Source organism: Sceloporus occidentalis, unplaced genomic scaffold (assembly GCF_023333645.1).
Source record: "Sceloporus occidentalis isolate IW3139 unplaced genomic scaffold, rSceOcc1.0.p SCAF_8, whole genome shotgun sequence".
Taxonomy (NCBI): Eukaryota; Metazoa; Chordata; class Lepidosauria; order Squamata; family Phrynosomatidae; genus Sceloporus; species Sceloporus occidentalis.
Genome location: NW_028316988.1, coordinates 43,239,551 through 43,259,871, shown reverse-complemented (window position 1 = coordinate 43,259,871; position 20,321 = coordinate 43,239,551). Strand labels below are relative to the sequence as shown.

At 43.8% G+C, this 20,321-nt stretch overlaps 1 protein-coding gene across 3 annotated transcripts; it reads left to right on the top strand.

Moving 5' to 3' along the window:
- The first annotated feature begins 240 nt into the window (after positions 1 to 240).
- LOC149308783 (ribosomal biogenesis protein LAS1L-like) lies at positions 241 to 20,259 on the top strand. Of its 3 annotated transcripts, XM_089536458.1 has the most exons (14): positions 241 to 253; positions 1,716 to 1,916; positions 3,090 to 3,215; positions 3,560 to 3,629; positions 3,899 to 3,980; positions 5,219 to 5,410; positions 6,451 to 6,497; positions 7,039 to 7,148; positions 10,271 to 10,356; positions 11,045 to 11,251; positions 12,942 to 13,062; positions 13,696 to 14,114; positions 14,847 to 14,991; positions 19,944 to 20,259. In XM_089536458.1, the coding sequence occupies exons 2-14, from the start codon at positions 1,744 to 1,746 to the stop codon at positions 20,032 to 20,034; spliced, it is 1,869 nt and encodes a 622-aa protein (XP_089392584.1). In that variant the 5' UTR covers positions 241 to 253; positions 1,716 to 1,743; the 3' UTR covers positions 20,035 to 20,259. The 3 variants fall into 3 exon arrangements, with proteins under 3 accessions (XP_089392584.1, XP_089392586.1, XP_089392585.1); XM_089536460.1 differs by lacking the exon at positions 19,944 to 20,259 and having other exon boundaries at positions 13,696 to 14,104; positions 14,847 to 14,939; XM_089536459.1 differs by lacking the exon at positions 19,944 to 20,259 and having other exon boundaries at positions 14,816 to 14,877.
- Positions 20,260 to 20,321: the final 62 nt, after the last annotated feature.

Here is a 20,321-nt window from a genome sequence, read left to right as displayed (position 1 = left end):
GGACAGGCGGCCATTTCGTTAACATGGAGGTGGGGCGGGGCTGGGCGGAGGTGGGGCGGGGTGGGGCAAGTGCCACACATCCAATCGCACGCCCCGTTTCTTTTCCCTGCCCCGCCCCTTCCCGAGTCGCTTTGCCGTGATTGGCTGTTCTGCCTCGCTCCTGGCCAATCGGCTGCCTTCTCTCCGGCGGCCTCGCTGGAGCTGGGTGAGGAGGTTTCATTCAACGCCAGCCTTCGAACAGGAAGGAAGCGAGGCAAGGCTGGGCAGCTTAAAGCGGGGTTGAAATGGGGAGCGCCGGGAGGGGTTTAAAGATGTATTCTCTTATTCATATACAACAATATTATAAATAGCATGAGTATATACTATATTGGTATAAACTAGTATGTGTTCTATAGAGTATATATAGTAAAAACCAGGACTGGGGAGTAAGAGTAAGGAGCAATAAGTAGTAGCAAAATATGTTTGTTACTCTTTATTCCTGTTATTATAGTGTACATACAAACTGTGTGTGTGTATCTGTATACAATATAGTGCAACATATATAGTACAGTTTGTGTGTATGTGTGTGTGTGTATATATATATATATATATATACACACATATATACATATATTGTATGTACTATATATAATATGTTATACATGCAATACTATGCATATATATATATATACACACACTTGTATACATCGTATTGCATGTTTTATGTATTATATATAGTATATACAGTATATACAAATATGTACATATACATAGATATACACGCAAACTACTATATATGTATTTCACTATATAATATATAGATAGATACACACACACACTGGCTATGTTACATAGTACATAGTGTGTGTATGTGTATCTGTACATAATATAGTGAAATATATATAGTACAGTTTGTATATTTATGTGTATGTGTGTGTGTGTGTGTATATATATATATATATATATATATACTTACATATATACATATCCTTTATACATAATACATGTAATACTATGTATATTTGTATGCACACGTATATACATAGTATTGCATGTTTTACATATGATATATAGCATACACAGTATATAAAGGGGTGTATATATATATATATATATACACACACACACACACACACACACACACACAAACTACTATATATATTGCACTATATTATAGATAGATGAACACACACTAACTGTTATATAGAACAGTGTGTGTGTATCTATATCTATAATATAGTGCAATATATATATAGTACAGTTTTTGTTTATATATGTATACATACACATATACATATACTGTGTATACTATATATAATATATAACATGCAATACTAGGTAAATATGTGTGTATATGTATACTATTTACAATATGTAACACATGCAATACTATATAATGTATGTGTGTGTGTGTGTGTGTGTATATATATATATATATATATGAGGTTTGTCAGTCTGGAAAGGGAACATTAAGTCAGCTGCTCATAGGCTCAGTTTCAGTAGGACAGAAAGAAGGCGATGTTGGGAGTGTTGCCTATATATTTTTCTTGGGTGCGAACCCTTAAACTCCAGGGAAACTTTTAGGCCTCTTCTCAGAAACAAGTCCCATAGCATTGAAAGGCACATAAACCTATATATGAAATTTTGATTAAATGAAGATACAATTAGGAGTTTGCTATGGGGTTTTGTCTGGTTTTGGACGCAGTTTGCTCATGGCTGTTTCTTTTTACCCTCAGTTCAGGTACCGCAGCCTCCATTTGCGGCATGGCTAGTTCGGGGCGAAGACAAAGGGCGGCCAAGCCGCCGCGCAAGCATCCGCGGAGCATTGTGGCGTGGCAGAACAAGGCCGAATGGGACCAAGTGATGGTGGGGCTTTATTGCGGGGATTGCAAGACTCAACAGGATGCACTGGACCGGGTGTCCGTTTGGAAGAGCAGGTGAGTGGGGAAGGGGTCCTTGGAGGCAACGTGCAAAGAGTGTGGTTGGAGGTTAAAACTGGAGAAGAGGGGGGTCAGGCCCTGTCCTATAAGTCCTAAGAGTACAGCAGGTCCTTCGTATCCGCTGGGCTTTGGTTCCAGGATCCCCCGTGGATCCTAAAATCCATGGATCCACAATGATCCATTGTAAACAGCAGCGTAGTAAAATGGTGTCCCGTATATAAAATGGGCAAAATCGAGGTTTGCGTTTTACATAGAATGATAGAGTTGGAAGAGACCTTAAGGGTTTTCCAGTGCAACCCATTCTGCCGTGCAGGATCTTTCCATCAAAGCGCCCCCAACAAATGGCCGTCCGGCTTCACTGTAAAAATCTCCAAAGACTGAGACTCCAGAATCCTACGAAGGACTGTGTGTCGCTGTCAAACAGCCCTTACTGTCGTATTTGTGAATATCTTTGAACTGGGGTTGGTTGAATCTGTGCGGATGCAGAATGTGCGGATGCAAAGGACGCATGGTGTCTCCTTGCTGGGATGTCAAGTCCTGCTCTGACCTTAAATTACACATCCTTTCTCTCTTCTCAGGTCCAAACTCTTGGCTTTATAAAGGTGCTTTGGGTCACTTTGAAGGTACGCTGTTTAAATGATGCATGCATCCTAAGAGTCTGGAAGCCTCTGGTTTCTGGTTTCTTAGGACGCATGCATCATTTAAACAGCGTACCTCCAAAGTGACCCGAAGCACCTTTATTTTGGCCTGTCTGTATGGGGCCTATATTTCAGATAAACTTATCTTCTCCAGCTGATCATATCTGGGGGGAAAGGTAGCAAATGACGCATGATGTGCTTTGAACCAATGGCAGCGGGTGGCTTCTGCATCAGTTAGGCAGGAAATCTGCTCCATTTTGTGTTCCAAATTTTAAAGGTTCTGCTTAAAGTAGGGATAGAAAAAGCAGTTGGCGTTCTCCTTGGGGGGCTTTAGGTCTTTGTAAACGGCCTTACATCTGTACACAATTGGACTGAGTAGTTTTGAGAAACTCAAACACTTCTAGGTTTTCTAAAGATGTATTTGAAAAGCTCCTCTCCGGACGATTGATCTTGGGGTGTGTGTATGATAAACTGTTTTGACCGTTGGGTGGAAATAATTTCATCCTCACTGCATCTTCCTCTTTGAAACTAGGTATGGGCACAGGATGCCTTTAGCTGTGGAGTCCACCGCAGATCTAGTCCGTTGCAAACTCCTAGATGCCTCTGGCGATTTAAAATCCCACGAACTTGTCCTCACGTACGGTCTTGCTCTTGTCAGGTAAGGAGTATGGTAGGAAGAGGGAGGAAGGGTTGAGTTTGGAAGAGATGAAATCAATAAAGCCATATAAGTTTTGTGATGGAAGAATCGAAAGAGGTGGAGTCAGTGTAATAGCCATAAATATAATGCTAAACTGCTGCATCCATGAAATAGAATAGCCAAAGAACGGAGGGGGAAACAACCACCTGGAAGTGGCCAGGCATCCATTTCTGTTTTGTTCTGGTTTGTCCTGCAAACGTGGGATGAGTGTCACTCTGCAAGTAACGTTTTGAAATAACCGTTCTCACCCTGAAATCCCAGAACGCTTCTCCGTAAGCTCATTTTTTCTTTTTCGATGTTCGCAGGTTTCTGAATCTCATCACAGAGCGGAGGCAGAAAAAATACACCATTTCTCTGAGATGGCTGGCTAAAGAGGTAAAGAAAAGTCCAGAGTGTAAACCACTTGCAGGCTATTCTTATTCCTCCTGCCAGAGGGATTACGGCCCAGGAATGAATTCAGAAGGGATTTCAGCTAAATTTCTACATGTGGTGGTGACAGATCCAAAGCTTTTCTGGACTGTAAAGCCCATAAGGTTCACTTGTTGTTGTTTTGAAATTGTAGTCTGCAAAAGTAGCATTTTCAAGCTCTCTGTGAATCTCTGCTTTGGGTGACTTTAATAAGTGATTGGTTTTTTTGCCCAAAGCTGGACATCCCGGTCTGGATTGTAGACCTTCGTCATGAACTGACCCACGGCAAACTTCCTCCTCTGGCTGCTTGCCGCAAAGGTGAGCGCAGTCATTAAAATTATGACAGTGATTATTGATCATAGAGTTGGGAGAGACCACAAGGGGCATCCAGTCCAACCCCATTCTGCCATGCAGGAACTCTGATAGTTGGTTTTATAGTAGCCTCTTGCACATTATGGTTCCCGAAGTATAAGAGAGGCCCCCATCCTAAGGGTTTTGCAGACGACATTATGCATTCTTATGTACAGAAAAGTATGGGAAGAGAGGGCATATGTTAAAGCAGTGGTTCCCAACCTCTAGTCCTCCAGATGTTTTGGACTTCAGCTCCCATAATTCCTGACTGTTGGCCAAGTTGGCTGGACTTCTGGGATCTGCAGTCCAAAACAAATGGAAAACCCTCCAGATGTCTTGGGCGTCAGCTCCCATTGTTCCTGATGGTTGGCCAAATTTTACTTTGCTTTGGTGATCTTGTAGCACCTTACTGCTTCAGGAACAACATTGAAAGCAAAGCATCAGATACTTTTATCCCACCTTCAGAACTTCATCCCTCCTTGCTCTCTTTGCCTTAAGGCTGCATCCACACTGCACAATCACAGCACTTTGATACCAGTTTCGTTGTTTTCCTGTGCAACCCTGGGACTTGTAGTTCGGGGAGATACTTAAAATTCTTGGCTAAGAGAAAGCTGCTCTGGGCTACGGCTCTCTTTCAGAAGTGTCTCCCCACATTACAAAACCCAGGATTCCTTGAGACAGAGTAATAGCAATTAAATCGGTGCCAAATTGTTCCAGTTGTGCCGTGTGGGCAGCTTGGTAATGACATGTACTAGATGCCTTGTTTTGAGAGTCCCACCAGATGGCACTATATGGCATTATTAGGGTTTGGTGAACTCTTTCAACAACAGAGATAGTGCTGAGTTTTAAAAGGTGGGGTGGTTTCAATACTTTTAGACTGGAGAACCACAGCTAATGCATCTTCCTGTTTCCAACAAGCCTAGGGATCATTGAGATGAAGCCAAAACTTGATGAACCCAGGACTTGTCTATACAAATAAAATGCTCTTTAATAGAATGCGATCCAGCATTTCAAGGAGTTTGAGTTTTATGGAGGGCAGGGTGGAAAACTCATTAAACTGTGTAGAAAAGGACTTATAGCAGAATATCCATGGAAATCCATGTCAAGATAACATGATGTGAATCCTAACCTTTTACTCCAGTGCCACGTTGGCCATAGTGATGCAGCTTTGCGATTCAAATGCTGTGATCCGTTGTCCCCTCCAGGCTGTGATGTGGTCCTGGAATGGCTGCGACGGACATACTGGAGCCGTCAGTTGGGCAGCAACATAGTTGGGGAAAGTGAGGAAGAGGAAGATGGAGAAGAGGCGTCAGCAACAGAGAGCGGGACGGACAGCAGCAAAGAGGAACCTGAGAAGTGGCAGTCGCTGGCATCGCAGAAACACCGAGAGGTCCATGGTATGTGTACTGTATATACTCATGTATAAGTCTAGAGATTTTAGTCAAAAAATTGACCCAAAAAACTGAGTCGACATATCCACAGGTGAATATAGGCACTGTATATATGTAGAACTTTGTGGGTTCTTTGGCACTGTTTTCCTCTGCATCATCCTTTAGATCCTTTGTTACATTTTACCCTTGACTTATCTGTGGGTCATAGCAAAATCCATAATTTTGACCCCAAAACTTGCCCTCAACCTATACATGAGGTCGACCTATAGTCAAGTATATATGGTAGTTGCCACAAAGAGGGAGCTGTCCTAAAATCCCACCTGGGCAGACGGGGTGAATTTGGCCATTCAGTCTCTCACTGGAGGCAGTTGGGCCACAGAATGTTGAAGGTGAATTTCCACGGAAGTGAAAAATGGAATGACAGGGAACAATGTGACCTATTTGAATCCCAAACATAGATGAAAAATATTATGTGAGCCATTGGTTCCTGGCATGCACCCTCCTGGAGCACCCTGCAGGAATTTCCTCCCGCCCTCTACTTTTGTAGTTTTGTAGCTTATTTAGGCTTCTCCGTCAGAGAGCTCTGGTGCCACAACAGACTACAAATCCCAGAGTTTTGATGTTGTAATACCTGGAGGCCCAGAGGTCTAGTTAGCACCTGTGTTGCATGAATAGCGGAGGCCTTGTTTGTGCCAGCATTGGTAAGTTTTCAGGCCTAATCTTAGTGCTTTTAAAGTTTACACCTAACCGACTATGTTAGCTGTTTCTCTTGCTAAGTCTAGTGATTAATACTCTTTTGTCCTGTTGAAATTATTCTGTTGGGTTTTTTTCCCTGGAATTGTTTATGCTGTTTTATTTTTATGCCATTCTGAGATCTGACAACAGAGTACAAGAGAGAAATATTTTAATGGATGAATAAAAATTACTATACTATTAAAAGCATGTCCTTCCTTTCTACCCGATGGTGCCTAGGGCTTGTATTACTTCCTCTAATTCCATTTCATAGACTTCAAAATGGTTTCTTGTTCTTCTTTTCTCTCCCCCAGAGAAAGTCACAGATGTTTTGACTTCCTACAAAGCCCAACAATTTAAGGTAGGTTCCACAGATTTTTAATGAGCAAGAAATTTCTCTCTCATATTAAAACTAATAAAGTTCGTAGGCGACTTTATATTTCCCCTGGACCTCTTGACGACAGCTAAAGGAAATTAAACGCTGCTTTGAACTTGAAATAGGAAACTGTGTTCACAACAAATTACAATTCCCAGGATTCCATAGCATTGAGTCACGACAGTTGAAGTGGTGTCAGCCTGGATTATTATATGTTTTAGAGGCTCGGTTCTACCAGTGGCTTTGAGATGATGCTGGAGGTCATCAGTGAAAAGGCTAGAAAGCGCCTTTGCTGTGTACCTTTGCATCATTTACCGCCAATGAAGCTTATGCTATAGCTGTAGCATGTGTCAGGATCTGGCACAGTAAAATAACTTTTGGAGAAGCCTGGAGCTACAGTTGGTTCTAAAACAAGACACACACCCCAGCTGTGAGAAATTACATTATAGCAGATCATTTCTGTTCTTTGCCACGGTCGAACATGAGACCTTCGGTCAGTCAACGACATCCTTCCTGTTTGCAATAGGTCCTTCAGGAGTTGCAGAACATTGACCAGGCCTGCAAAGTGTGGTGCAGCTCTTCCTCGGAGGTGGAGTGGGTTGTAGCCCAAATCAAGGACTTGATGCAAGAGAACAGGTGAGGGTTTCGATTTCTGCGGAAGACCAAAGGCCACTGTGGCTGGTGTCGGCAAACCCACACAACTGAATGCGTTGAGTGTTCAATTCAGTACCATCTCAGTGAAAAAGGTGAACAGTAATGGGCGTAGTTTAAAAAATCATTTGAGGTTTTGGTGAATGTTTTTAGCAGTGTTTAAAACAGTGTTGAAGTAGTAGGTCAGAAACAGCAAGAAGCCAGTCTCTGTAAGTAAAAACCTACATGTTATAGTTTCTAGCCCAGCCTCGTTCTTTCTGTGTTAGTATTCTACTCATGAAAACTATCATGGTGTAGCAGTTTGCACGGTGGAGTAAAACTCGGGAGACCAGGATTCAAAGACCACTGGGTGGCTTTATGCCAGTCACACATTCTCAGCCTCCAAAAGTGGCAGTGGCAATGGCAAATCTGCTGTGAACAAACCCTTTTCAACAAAAGTCTATGATAGCTTTGTGTTGGGGTCGTCAGAAATCTGAAATGGCTTGAAGGCACACACCACTAACAACATTTGGCTCACAGGTCAAAATAAAAGTAAAGTTGGCCTTGAAAAGCATACATACATACATACATACATACATACATACATACATAAACCCTCCCTGACGGAGGTTTTTCTCCCTCAAACAGATGGCAATAGAATTGAATATTTGAGGAGGTCACAAAGCTATCACAGCTCATTTGTGCTGTGTTCAAGAACCTAATACACAGTGTTGTGAAGAACAGCAGCATTGCAAAATTCCACAATGCTCAGATATACTGTAATTTATAAATTTACTGATTAATCTGATTTCTGTCAAATGGCTAACAAAACCAGAAGTCAGGAAGAGCGAACTCGAAGATGGCTGTTTTGCACCTTTTAAGATGACAGTAATTGTGGGTCAGCCTCTCCTTTTTCTTCTCTTTTGGTGAATATCAATACTACATCGGTTCAACAGATCTTCAGTTCTGCTCCTGGGGAATCACTGCAGATGTCCTTCTGGATGAGTGATTGGGAGGAGAGATCTCAGGATGCTTATGGGAGAGAATGTGTTTGGTGCTTGCCTCCTCTTCTTCCCCGGTTTGTTTTATTATCTTTGAAGAAATCGGGCACCTGACTGTGACATTGGTTGCTATAAACCTTTGGAAATCCTCCAGTGCGCTGTGTATGGGGAAGTGCTTTGGAGAAGTGAGAACATCTTCTCTCCGTCTCTACATTCAGAGCATCTGTTTGCTCTCAATAAAACAAGACTAGATGATGACTCTTCCCCAGGGGAGGAAGCCTCACATGAGACTGAATCTTTCCCTGCTTTTCACATTCAGCATGTGTATCATCCCTTTTCATATTGACTTAGAAGGGAAGGGAAGGGGATTAATCAGGGTTGGCTTCCTACAAACCCCAGTATTTATGAACTTGAAATGGCATTGTGCTGGTGTGTATACATTAAGCATGCTTGGATGTCTAGCTGTATAGCCTAGAACCCTTGGTTTTGTAGAACAGAAGATGAATGTCAAGATTTATACAACTTGAGTATCCCTTATTTGGAGTTCCAAAATACTCTGAAATCCATACTTGTCCACATGGGTGGCTGGCTGACATAGTGACACCTTTTGCTTTTCGATGGTTCAATGTACTTGAACTTCGTTTCATGCACAAAACGATTAAAAGTGTGTATAACAGTACCTCCATGCTATTTGTATAAGGTGTATGCAAAACATATATGACTATCATGTTTAGATTTAACAAATATTCCAAAATCAAATTTTAAAAAAAGCTGGAATCCAAAAACCTCTGATCTCAAGCGTTTAGGATAAGAGAGACTCAACCTATGTATATGTATGCATGTGAATCAGTGTGGCGTAGTGGTTTGAGCATTGGACTACAACTCTGGATATCAGGGTTCGGATTCCCTGCTCAGCCATGGAAACCCACTGGGTGACTTTGGACAGGTCACACACTCTCAGCCACACCGTGATAGGCTCACCATAGGGTTGCTACAAGTCACAAATGACTTGAAGGCACACAACAACAACATGTGTTTGTGTGCCCAGTTGTAGACTCCGTGCAGATGGTTCTTTTAATTTAGGGAGGTCATGTGTGGGGTCAATAGAAGCAATCCCAGCTCCTCTCTCTCCACATGGGAACCTGAGGAGAGCCATGCTTGGAGAAGATCAGTGGCCTATTTGGTCCAGCATCTTGTTAATCATATGTCCTAGAGGAAGCCCAAAAGAAGGCCAGCTTCGGGCAATGAATGTAAGAGGAGGCTTTGCGAAAAAAGGGGAGGTTTCAAGACCGTGGAAAGCAACCTTTTTCCATTTGAGTCCCAGCTGAGTATCTCTGATGAGAAGGAAATCCTCTCCAGTGAAAAGGGGAACATGAAATTTAAGCTGTTTGCTTGGTGACCAAGCTCCATCTGAAACTAAACCATCTTGGGTGGCATGCTGAGAAACTCCCTTTCCCACCTTCCTCTTGTTATTTTCTTCTGAAATTTCCACTATCTCAGTTTCTGTGGGAACAATAATGTGACCAAGAACGCCCAAAACATTAAATCATCTTACAAAGAAGCTGTAAGTGGAAGAAACTACTTCATCTATTTTAGTTTCCATTGTAGTTTTTTTTGTATCCTAAACTAGTATGTAGAGGCCATACTCGTTGTACTCACCTAATAATGATTTTGCCCATTTTATTTTACTCATGAAATAACCATTACTTATCTTGAGATATGTTTCCAGTTTTCTATTTTTGTTCTCAATGCCAGAAAACAAATAGGTCAGGTTCGGGGAGAAAGTGTGTTTGTTGCTTATGGGGATAGAGAATTGAGGTGAGGGTTGTCTCCAAGGAAAACCAAGTTCTGTAGGCTATATTCAGAGGAAGGCAATGGCTAACCACCTCTGAGTAGCTAAGAAAACCCTGTGAAATTCATGGAGTGGCCATAAGTCATTAGGCAACTTGAAGGCACATACATTAAGCAGAGGGAATCTGCCATCCTGCCTCTTTATCTGAGAGGAATGTGATCGATATGTACATAAAATTGAGGGTTGCATGCAGGGCCGGATGTCGGTTGGCGCAAGATCTATGGTGGTAAACGTAATGCTCCAAGGTTGTTCACCAGAATTGGTCGTTTCTGCAGAGAAGCGGTGGCCACAGCTTTGCTCGACGATGGCTTTCTCATCCCAGTCCCAGAAGACATGCAGATCCTGAACATCAACACTCAAGGTTGGTGTCTTAGATTAATCACTGATTCCTTGGACAAATGGTTGAATGTCCTTTCTTCTCCTGCTGGCTATCAAAATGTGTAAAAGAAACGCGTGCTAAATCCCAGCAAGTCAAAAAACCTTACCAGGATATTAATTGCTCATGATGGCTCCCACATGATGGCTCTTTTGTCCACACAATGCTGGTTTCTCTTCAGATCATATAAATCTTTCGCCTTTTACTAAATGCTGTCACTGCTCCAGAAACGTCTGAAGTCTTTGGGAGCATATACAGTCCAAAACAGGTTGGGCTTTTCATCAGTAAGTGTTCATCTCTTGGGCACCTTGAGATGTTTCTCTAGGTTTGTTGTTGTTGATGATTTTGTTTGTGTGCTCATACGTTTTTAATTCCCATGTCTGTTGGGGAGTGAATCTGTGCCAGTTTTTAGTTAATTTCAAAGTTTTTATCCATGGTACTGGATCTATTTAGGAATAGGGTATAAAAGCTGGAATGAATGCACCGTCTCAGCAGCATGGGAACCACCAGAGCAAACGTGAAATGTTCACTTTTTCTTCTGCAGGTTTGGGTTTGGATCCTCCTTTCCCCCAAATAATACACTGGGATGGGTGGTGATTTTCAAAGTTTTTTCCGTCTATACCTTTTGTAACGGTAACCTTCCCCTACCCACTTATGTGTTGTGTCTGTGTAGAAACCAAAGAGTGGGATTTCCAAATCCCTCAGACCTTTCTCCACTTCTGGCAACTGCTGCTGAAGGGCCTTCACTCCAAAGATTTCACGCAGACTCTGCTGGAGACCATGTTTGCTGAGCTGAAGGAACACGCCCGGGATCCGACGCTCCGGCCGCAGTTCCTCATCAACTGGATTACAAAAATCCTGAAAGCCGTCATGCAATCCAGTGAGTCTTGACTTGATTTGAAGATAAAACATTCTCACCGTCGTTCTGCCTGGGATTGTTCTTTTGATTCCTGAAGAGCATCAACATGGGGTGGAGGGAAAGAGGATTCGTATGGGGACAGCAGTGAGATTTTCTCATTGAGATAAAGCCTTTCTCTATGTCTCCCATCTTGCCCAGTCTAGGAAGAGTCAGTTTTGCGGACCATTTTCCCGACCCAGGACCTTGAGGGGGTACACCAGCCCCTACAAATAAAACCATGAGTTGCAAAAAGCCCCAAACAAGCCCTTTCAAACAACAGTATTTCTTTTCACTACAACCAGTGCTTGGTATGGAAAGTCCCTTTACCTAGTGTTAGATCACAACTTTTCAGTGTGCAATTCAGCGATTAAAATCTGGGTGGGTGTGTATGTGTTTTTTCTAGGGCCTCAGACCCCATGGTTGCCACTCTTGGCCAGGAAAGTATCTTAAGTTTAGTCTTTTCTGCTTTATATTGCTGCTGCGAAGTAGCCAGAGGGAAATCTTTCAACTGAAAATGGGCTTGCAAACCTTGAAGGTTACTGTTTAAAAAAAAACTCCAGCAGTTGTATAGCTGTGTCATTTTGATGGTTGCATTACACCAAGTGCTGTAGGCTGTATTTGAAAGGAAGGGACTTGCAAACCACGTCTGAGTATTCCTTGCCTAAGGAAACTCCATGAGACTTATGGGGCCGCTTTAGGCAACACACATCTTTTAAAGGCCTCTCTAACGCTGTTTCGTTTTGAAGGCAGGCAACAGGTTGCTTTACCTAACATGAGCTTGGCTTAGGGAACTCCCTATCACTTGTAATAGGCAATTTACTTGATAAGGAAGAATTGCTTCCTAGGTGACTAAACACAAAGCTGTGCATGGACAGATGGCTAGTAACAACTTCTCCAATGTGTTTTTTTGAATGTGTGCAGGACCAGAGGATATTTTTTCTCACATTCAGGATGTAGGCAGTACCCTGACTGTGTGTGAGCTTAACTTGTGGGGCATAACAAGCTCACAACACCATTCTGGGCTCAGCCCTACCCATCTGTCAGTCTGTTCTTTGGCCTCGGTTTTAAATGCAACAGCTTGGAAATGTTGGCTGAATACGGAGGTGCGTGACCAGCAGTGAGCCAATTCATGTTGCATTGTGATTGAGATGTTCCATTTTCCCCACTGGCATTCAAGAGAGCATGTTATGAAATACAAGAGTCTTCTGTGGAGTGCTGTTGGCTCCCAAATGGACTGGCATGCTTTGGGAAAAATAATGCAAAATCTGCTCTTAAAAAGTTAAGCTAATTTTAGGTTTGCAAGTATAGACTAAGCACCGTGACAGAAAAGGGAGAATTCTGCTCTTTGTGGAAATTCTCTGTGCTTGACTGACCACTAACATTCAGTCTCCGTGATTTTCACTGCGTAAAACAAGAATAATAATCTCTCTGTATCAGGATATCTAACAGTAAGTGTTGTCAAATAGGTTTGACGTTCTTCATGGGACAGTGCTTCTTATAAAGTGGTCAGTAAATCCCCATAAATGTGTCCAGGCACTGTTCAGTCTTCTGTTAGGAGGCATCTACATTATTGTTGTGCGGAAAGTGTCTTTCGCCGTCCCCTCTTCAGTTTGAGTCCTAAGTTCTGCTTTTCCTTTTCTTCTTTCCCATCCTCTATGGTCCTGTGTTAAAGAGAAGAGAAGACGCAGAGGCTCTTCGGCGCCGTTTCTCCGGCCTGTTTCGTTGCAGTGGCTGAAGCTCCTTGAAGATTGCCTTGAAGCACCTTGCTGGGCTAGTCCTCACCTCCTCCATCTGTGAGTATGTGAGCCAGAATGGACATTGCAGTGAAGATCTGGGCTGCGCTCATCTTAGACTAAACTGTGATAACCATTGACTTCTACCAAATGGGCTGACAGAATGGTCTGTCGTAGCAGAGAAATGAAGCAAGCTGGTGAAATAATCTGGTGAAGCTTCATTTCTCTGCCAGTCACGAAGGAAGGAAAGCACAAAAATCTAATGACAGAACAACCTGCCTTTCCTCTGCCAGCTCTCTCACTTACCTTCACTGACCATATACTTACCTGAATAGAATTTGTTGCCATATATGGGGACTTGGGCTGCATCCACACTGCAGAAATAATCCAGTTTGACACCATTTTAACTGCTGTGATGCAGTGCTGTGGAATTCTGGGAATTGTAGTTTATTGTGCCACCAGAGCTTTCTGACAGAGAAGGCTAAGTGTTTCACAGAACTACAAATCCCAGAATCACATAGCCTTGAGCCATGGCAGTTAAAGTGATGCCAACCTGGATTATTTCTGCAGTGCGTATTCAGCCTAAGTCATTTGTTCAGTTCAAGATTCTTTGCCCAATCCTTCTGAAAGTTGTTGTCTTGCTTTCACTTCATCCTCTCTTTTCATTTGTCATTTCTTCCTTTTTCCGGCCAGGATTCTGTCAAGCATGGAGCCCCCTTTACCGGCTGAATCTCAAGAGAAACTCCTCTATCTCACCTCCATCTACACCCAAGAAGACGCCTCCCATCCCAGCCCAGCTTCGGTTGTGGAACTTCGGAGGCAGCCCGTTTACACGGTGGAGAATTTGCAGTGCAAACTGAAGCACAGCCGACTGTCCCGAGGACTTGGCAAAAGAGTAGGGAGACAAGAGCTGGGGCTGGGAGGTGTTGAAGAGGAAGGGATGGAGGAAGAGGAGGAGGAACAAGGAGATGGAGAAGATGACGACAGCGATGAGGAAGAGAAGATGGAAACCCAGTCACCACTTCTGGAGGAGCCATTCCTCCCTGAGAATGCAGCAGCCTTAGCTGAGAAGAGGATGGCACTGCAGGGGTCTGTCTGGCAGGTCAGCACAGGTAAAAACTGCCCTTTGGTTTGTGGGGACAAATTCTAACCAAGTTGGCCTCTGACTGTCCATGTACACAGTGGTCAAGACTTGGAGACTGTGGATTTGAGGGAGGAGGGACAAAAGGAAGAGCCAGCATAACATGGTGGTTTAGGTGTTGAGTTAAGACTCTAGCAGACCATGACCTGACTCTCTGCTCAGCCCTGAGAACTCACTGGGTGATCTCAGACAAGTTGCATTCATTCAGTCCCAGAGGAAAGCAAAAGCAAACCTCCTCTGAACAGATCTTGCCAAGGAAACCCATTGATACAGTTGGCGTAAGTTGGAATCAGCTTGAAAGTCCTTAACAGCAAGAATGATGGGGTGGACGGTGGGAGTTGCCATCCAGTATATTTGGAGGACTCTGGTTTAGGCTGAACTGACAGAGAATGCCTCTTTGTTGTGTTAACTGCCATCAAGGCAACTTTGGCTTCTATGAATGAGAGACCTCCATGTTTCGCTGCCCTCCACTGACCTGCTCAGGGCTTGCAGTCTCAGGGCAGCCATGGCTTCCTTGAATGAGCCTATCTCTATGGAATGCAGTCTTTTTCTTTGTCTGCTACCTTCTACCTAAATTTAAACCTCTGTTGATGTTTTTATGAGAGTGGAGAAGGCTACATCCTCATGATAGACCAGTCCCAGTCTAAAAGTCCTTGATTTCTTCATTTTTAGCTGCTTTGATTGAAATGGTCTACTCCTACAGATGAGGTGAAGTGGAGAAATTTCCCTCTGGGGCGGCTGCCTGGCCAGAATGATGATCCTGACGCCCTCTTAGTGGACAACTACACCGTGATAACAGCGCTTGACCAGATGGTGAACAGGGACAAGAAAACTTCACCTGGCACGGTGTAAGTAAGACGCTCTTGGGCGGTTGGCCTTTCTACAGCCCAGTGCAAATAATGCATTGCCTGGCAGACAAGAATAGCAGTGTCCAACTCCCTGAAGTTGGTGAGCTATATCCCTAAAATGCTTTTTTTTAGTACTCTATATTGTTTTTAGATGCTCTGCTTTAATGTATATTGTAAGTCACTTTGACTCCCGTTCAGGAGAAAAGTGATAAACCTAATCATTCGATCAATTCGTCGGTGATTCCTCCTGGGTGAAAAGGTTGAGAAAGGCTGCCCTGGAAGGAAAGGTGTGGGAAACGTAAGACATAAATGCAGCAGGAATTTGAGGTGTGTAGTAAAGAGGACATCCTGCTTGTAGCTGGCAGCTAACGTAGGTTGTATTTAGAGCATTATGTCATGTTTATTTAATCCACTGACTACTTACAAACCTGCTCTTACAACAGAGATTCTAAGGAGTTCTCCTTTCCAGGCCATTTTCATGTCCTGGCTTGCCTAACTTTCAACATCGAACTGCTGTCGTGTGCTATCCGTACTTTGTTTGGTGTCTAGCCTGTTGGTGTTTTGCCGCCAGCTGATACAGGTAGCAAATATACTGAAGGAAGTAACTGGGAAAACAGGGATTTCCCCTTTTCTTCTTCTCGATGCATAGCTGATCATTGGCTCGCTCATGCAAAACGTGGTCCTGACTTTGCAGCTCAAACCTGAGCAGTTGTGGTGAGATGGACCTTTGACAATAAACAGATTGGTTTGGGGGTTCTTCTTTGCATCGTGGCCAAAAATTAACCGGTGGTGTAGAAAGGGTTAACAGATCCTTACTTAATCATGTACATAACTTGCAAAATTGAAACTTCTGCAATGGGACAATGTCCCTAATTACACTTTTCTTTTTCTGCCGCGGACTCTTCCCTGGTCTTGACATCTGTCTGCTTTGGCGCATGTTCTTCACTCAGGGTCAGAAACATCAGGTGCCGCTATGGCGTCGGTGCCAATAAAGACTCCCAGAGGTTCGACACCTCTTACGTCCATTCCTAGTTTAGACTAGCCGGTGTCTATTTTAGGCCTTTGCGAGCCCTCGGTTCGCCCTGGGTACTTTTCCACTGCGCCAGATGCTTTCAGCAGGATGACTTCTAATTGTCCGCTTGAGTCAGTGTCGCGGACTTGCGTCCTGTTGTCACTAGGAAGCCGATGTTGGTTGCCACAGCAGCTGGCCCAATTACGGCCAATTATAGCCACTTTGGTCCCACTTGTTCAGCTGTGCTAATTTATCGGATGTTCCTGCTATGATGGCCGTTTTCCTGAGTTGCGCACGTTTGTGTGTGTGTGTGCGCACACATTTGTTTTCTGAAGTAGATGTTAAGAGGCACTGTCCCCTAGAAACAGACAGAACAAATCCTGTGCATTCTCATCTCCTCAACTTAATTTGTTGATGCTGTCTTATCCATAGCAGACTAGATCCACCTTGTATGCATGAATTCCTGATTGTTGGCTAAGCTTCGTGGGCCTTCTGGGAGTCGAAGTCCAAAATATCTGGGGAACTAAAGTTTGGGAACCACCGACATAGACAGACATATGTATTTTGGGGTTTTGTTTTCCTCTTGCATCATTGCAAAAAAGGTTGGGGGGGGGTTGCTGCGACTAGCAAGAAGACCCTAGGTTGGGAGATGTCCCTTTCATATAATTGAGAATGTCATGGTGATTAGAATCTGTTTTGAAATAACGGTTGTTCCAGCTGCTAGACCTCATTTAAGAAATAAGTTTCCCACATCAACTGATGGCTGACCTGGTGGCCTAGTATCAGCTGTTTCTGTTAGGCACAGACCTTAGCCCTGCCAAGGATGGAGCGAATAGAACGGGGTTAGCCCTCGGTATTCCCCATCTACTTTTAGCAAGCGAAAGAGGAAGGCCTTGGCTGACGTACAGGATGCAGCTGCTTTCGGAAAGAAATCACCATTAGATGCTCTCGCAACTCTACTCAACTCTTGGGCTCTCCCTACTCAACCTGTAATTCCAGTGAATTATTTTACACCACAGAGTACCTGTTAATGTTTGGGCACGATGTTAGCCAGGACTCCAAAACCCATGTGCCTGTTGGCAGAGACCAACTCACTCTAACCTCATAGGTACTGAGAGAGAGACCGTGAAGCATGATTCATAAAAGAGCTGGGGAATGTACAGTCCATGGCCTCTGAACCCCATATTTTGACCCAACTTCATAGAATCATAGAATTGGAAGAGACCACAGGGGCCATCCAGTCCAACCCCATTCTGCCATACAGGAAATCACAATCAAAGCATCCCCGACAGATGGCCATCCAGCCTCTGCTTGAAGACTTCCAAGGAAGGAGACTCCACTACACTTCCCCCATTTAAAAAAAATAAATACAATTTTTGGGTCATTTGTAGCCAGAAACTGTACACAAAGCCCCCAAATGTGGGAAAGCAGAGGGGGAAAAAACCCTCCAAACCACCAACCAGCCTCAAATTCCTTTGTTTTTGTCAAAGTGCCTCTCAAAATAGTGACTGGAAAATAAGTCAGTGTTGAACCAGACATCATTTTGAAAGGGACTCTGAATCAAAACGGAAGTATGATGGCACCAGGAGTAGAGGGTTGTACATTGACCTCCGGCTTGTATACAGTTGCCCATCCTGGGATTACAACATCCTCTTAGTACGTGACGCGTCGTAACCAAGACATAGGAGCCAGGCATGCCCCCCATATCTGCAGATTTGACTTTTGCAGATTTGATTATTTCCAGTTTTGATTAATACATTCCCTCTTGGAATCTCTCGAGGTCCTCGAGCGCAACTCTGCCAGAAGTTGACCATAGAGTTGTGCTGAAGAACCTAGAAGTTCCTAGAGAAAACGCTTCTCTAGGCACTTGTAGGTTCATCCAGTATGAGTCTATGATCAACTTCTGGCATATGTTGACCATAGAGTTGTACTGGAGGACCTGGAGATCCCTGGAGAGATGTTTCCACATTCACGGGGGTCCTTCACCACTCAACCCCAGCGAATGTGGAGGGACCACTGTATTAGTATTAAGTTCAAATAAATAGACCTGAAGTTAGATTTTGGACATTCTGATCCCTTCAGAGGATGGGAGGCCTTTCTTCATTTTAATAAGAAAAGGTAGGTTTCAGAGGGCAAAGGGATGCCCAATATGACCAAAGTAGTATTCTGTCCATAGTTTTACAGCAGTTTGAAAAAGTGGCTGGCAGTTTTCCTAATGCTCTAAAAATTTAAATTAGGCACAGAAGGGGAAAGCAAATAAAGCAAAAACACCAGCCTTGGAGACAAAGCATGTGAGTGTGACTTTCTGTGCATGCTCTATGTTAGTGGTGCAGGGGGAGATGACAGCTTGGCGGCATTTTATGGGCCTTCAGGGAAGGCCCTGGGAAGCCGATTCTGGGATGTTGTTGCTGTTGTTGTGCACAGTATCAGGCCAAAACAAATGCAAGTTCAGTAAAATTAGAAACTCTGCAGAACAGAAATTGTCAAAACATGGCTTTTCCTCAGTTAGGGCCCCCTTTATATTTTATTGCACTCACCCACCCACCCCTTTCAAAATCCTGCACCTTCTCCAGGAAGCTCATTTGTTTGCCATTACGCAAGAACTCGAACTGGATTCGGCTCTTTGCTCAGACCTCAGGGGAATTCTTATCTCTTTAGGGAAATTCTTAGGTGCTCTTCAACCTTTTCCTGTTCCTGCTTGCTTAAAAGTACTCTAGTGACATGTGTCCTGACGGGGCTGGAAAGAAGAAACGGCTGCAAATGCGAGACAGAACAGATCTGATCTGCCAGCCCTATGCAGCCCTTACTTTTGAACAGCGCACCCAGGATTGGGTAGCTGAAGCACTTGTGTCAACTAGAATGTGTCCAGCTGAGTGTGTTTGCATTTTGTAGGGAGAACCCCTTCTCTGTGAGCACTCTTGTTATCGGATCAGTGCACAAGACTCCCCCCCCCCCCCCCCCGTTGTAGTTATGGGCAAGGGCTTTCAAGATCTGGGCAAGGCAGTGGAGGATAGGGGTTCTTGGAGATGTCTCATCCACCATGAGTCGGAGCCAACTCAAGGGCAGCTGACAAGTGAATGCATGCAAAAGCACACAGGAGATGGCACACAGTGGCTGTGCTAGTGCTTCAGATGTGTAACAACTACCCACTGTTAAAACTTGTTTCGTATTTTAATATAACACTAATTCTGAATGCAAGCAAGGGTGTGAGCGTAACTCAGAAACACACTTGACTAGTGAATCTTAGATTGGTTTTCATATTGATTTGCTCTCAAGCGCCCACTGGGCAAGCAGTAGATGCTTCTGGTCCACTCCACATTTAAAGAGCTCTATTCCAGAGCTCATGATCAAGACCACAAACTCTATCGCTTACTCACTACAGGGAGCTTGGGCCACTGAAGAGCAGTGAGTTGCAGCTCTTAGATGATGCTAAATAATAATAATAATAATAATAATAGGTTTTATTTATATACCGCCCAATCACTGGGAATCCGAGCGGTTTACAATAGAGGGGTAACAGACAGTTCCCTGCCCACAGGCTTACAATCTAAAAGACACGACACAAAAGGAGAAGGGAATGGTGAGGGGGGGAGGGAATCAGGTCCAGCATTCTTCTCTCCCTCTGAGGCCTGGACCAAGGCAGATGGACCGGAGGGAGGGCTCTTCTTCTTCAGGCTAGCCCCTGATGGTACTGGGCCAGCCTTCTCTCTCCCTCAGAGGCCGAAAGATGACAGTTAGGGAGGGAGGAGCCTAAATGTAGGTGTATGTCACCTGCCTCTCTGCCAGACTCCTTTGGAGTAAACACACAGCTCCCTCTCAGGGGTTTTTGCCACTGATTTCTATCACAAATGCTTGCCTGCTTCAAGGACTACTTTGGCAAGACTTGAATCTTGTGTTTTGGTTCCTTCTACTCATGAGCTTTCCCCTTTTCTCCTTGCAGCGCTTCAGAATGGGGTGGCTCCGTTGCAGAAGGACTGTTTTGGACCCAGAGTGAGCTCCACAAGTTGAAAAGCAGTCTTCAGCTCTTCTAAGAAGTGAGACCTTGTATTGGTGGTGCACAGGAGTATACGGAAGAGATTCCCTTCTGCAAGGGGAGGAAAGATACTTTCGACTTTAAAAAAAGTATTTCAAAGCAGTTCGTACTGAAATGTTATTTTTCTGTAAATGTAAGAGAGCAGCTGTGCTAGTGCTTCAGATGTGTAACAGCTACCTAGTGTTAAAAATTGTTTAGTATTTTAATAAAACATTATTCAGTATTCCCAGATGTTAATAGCATGGTGACTTTTTACAATGAGATTTGAATCCAACAAAAAGCATG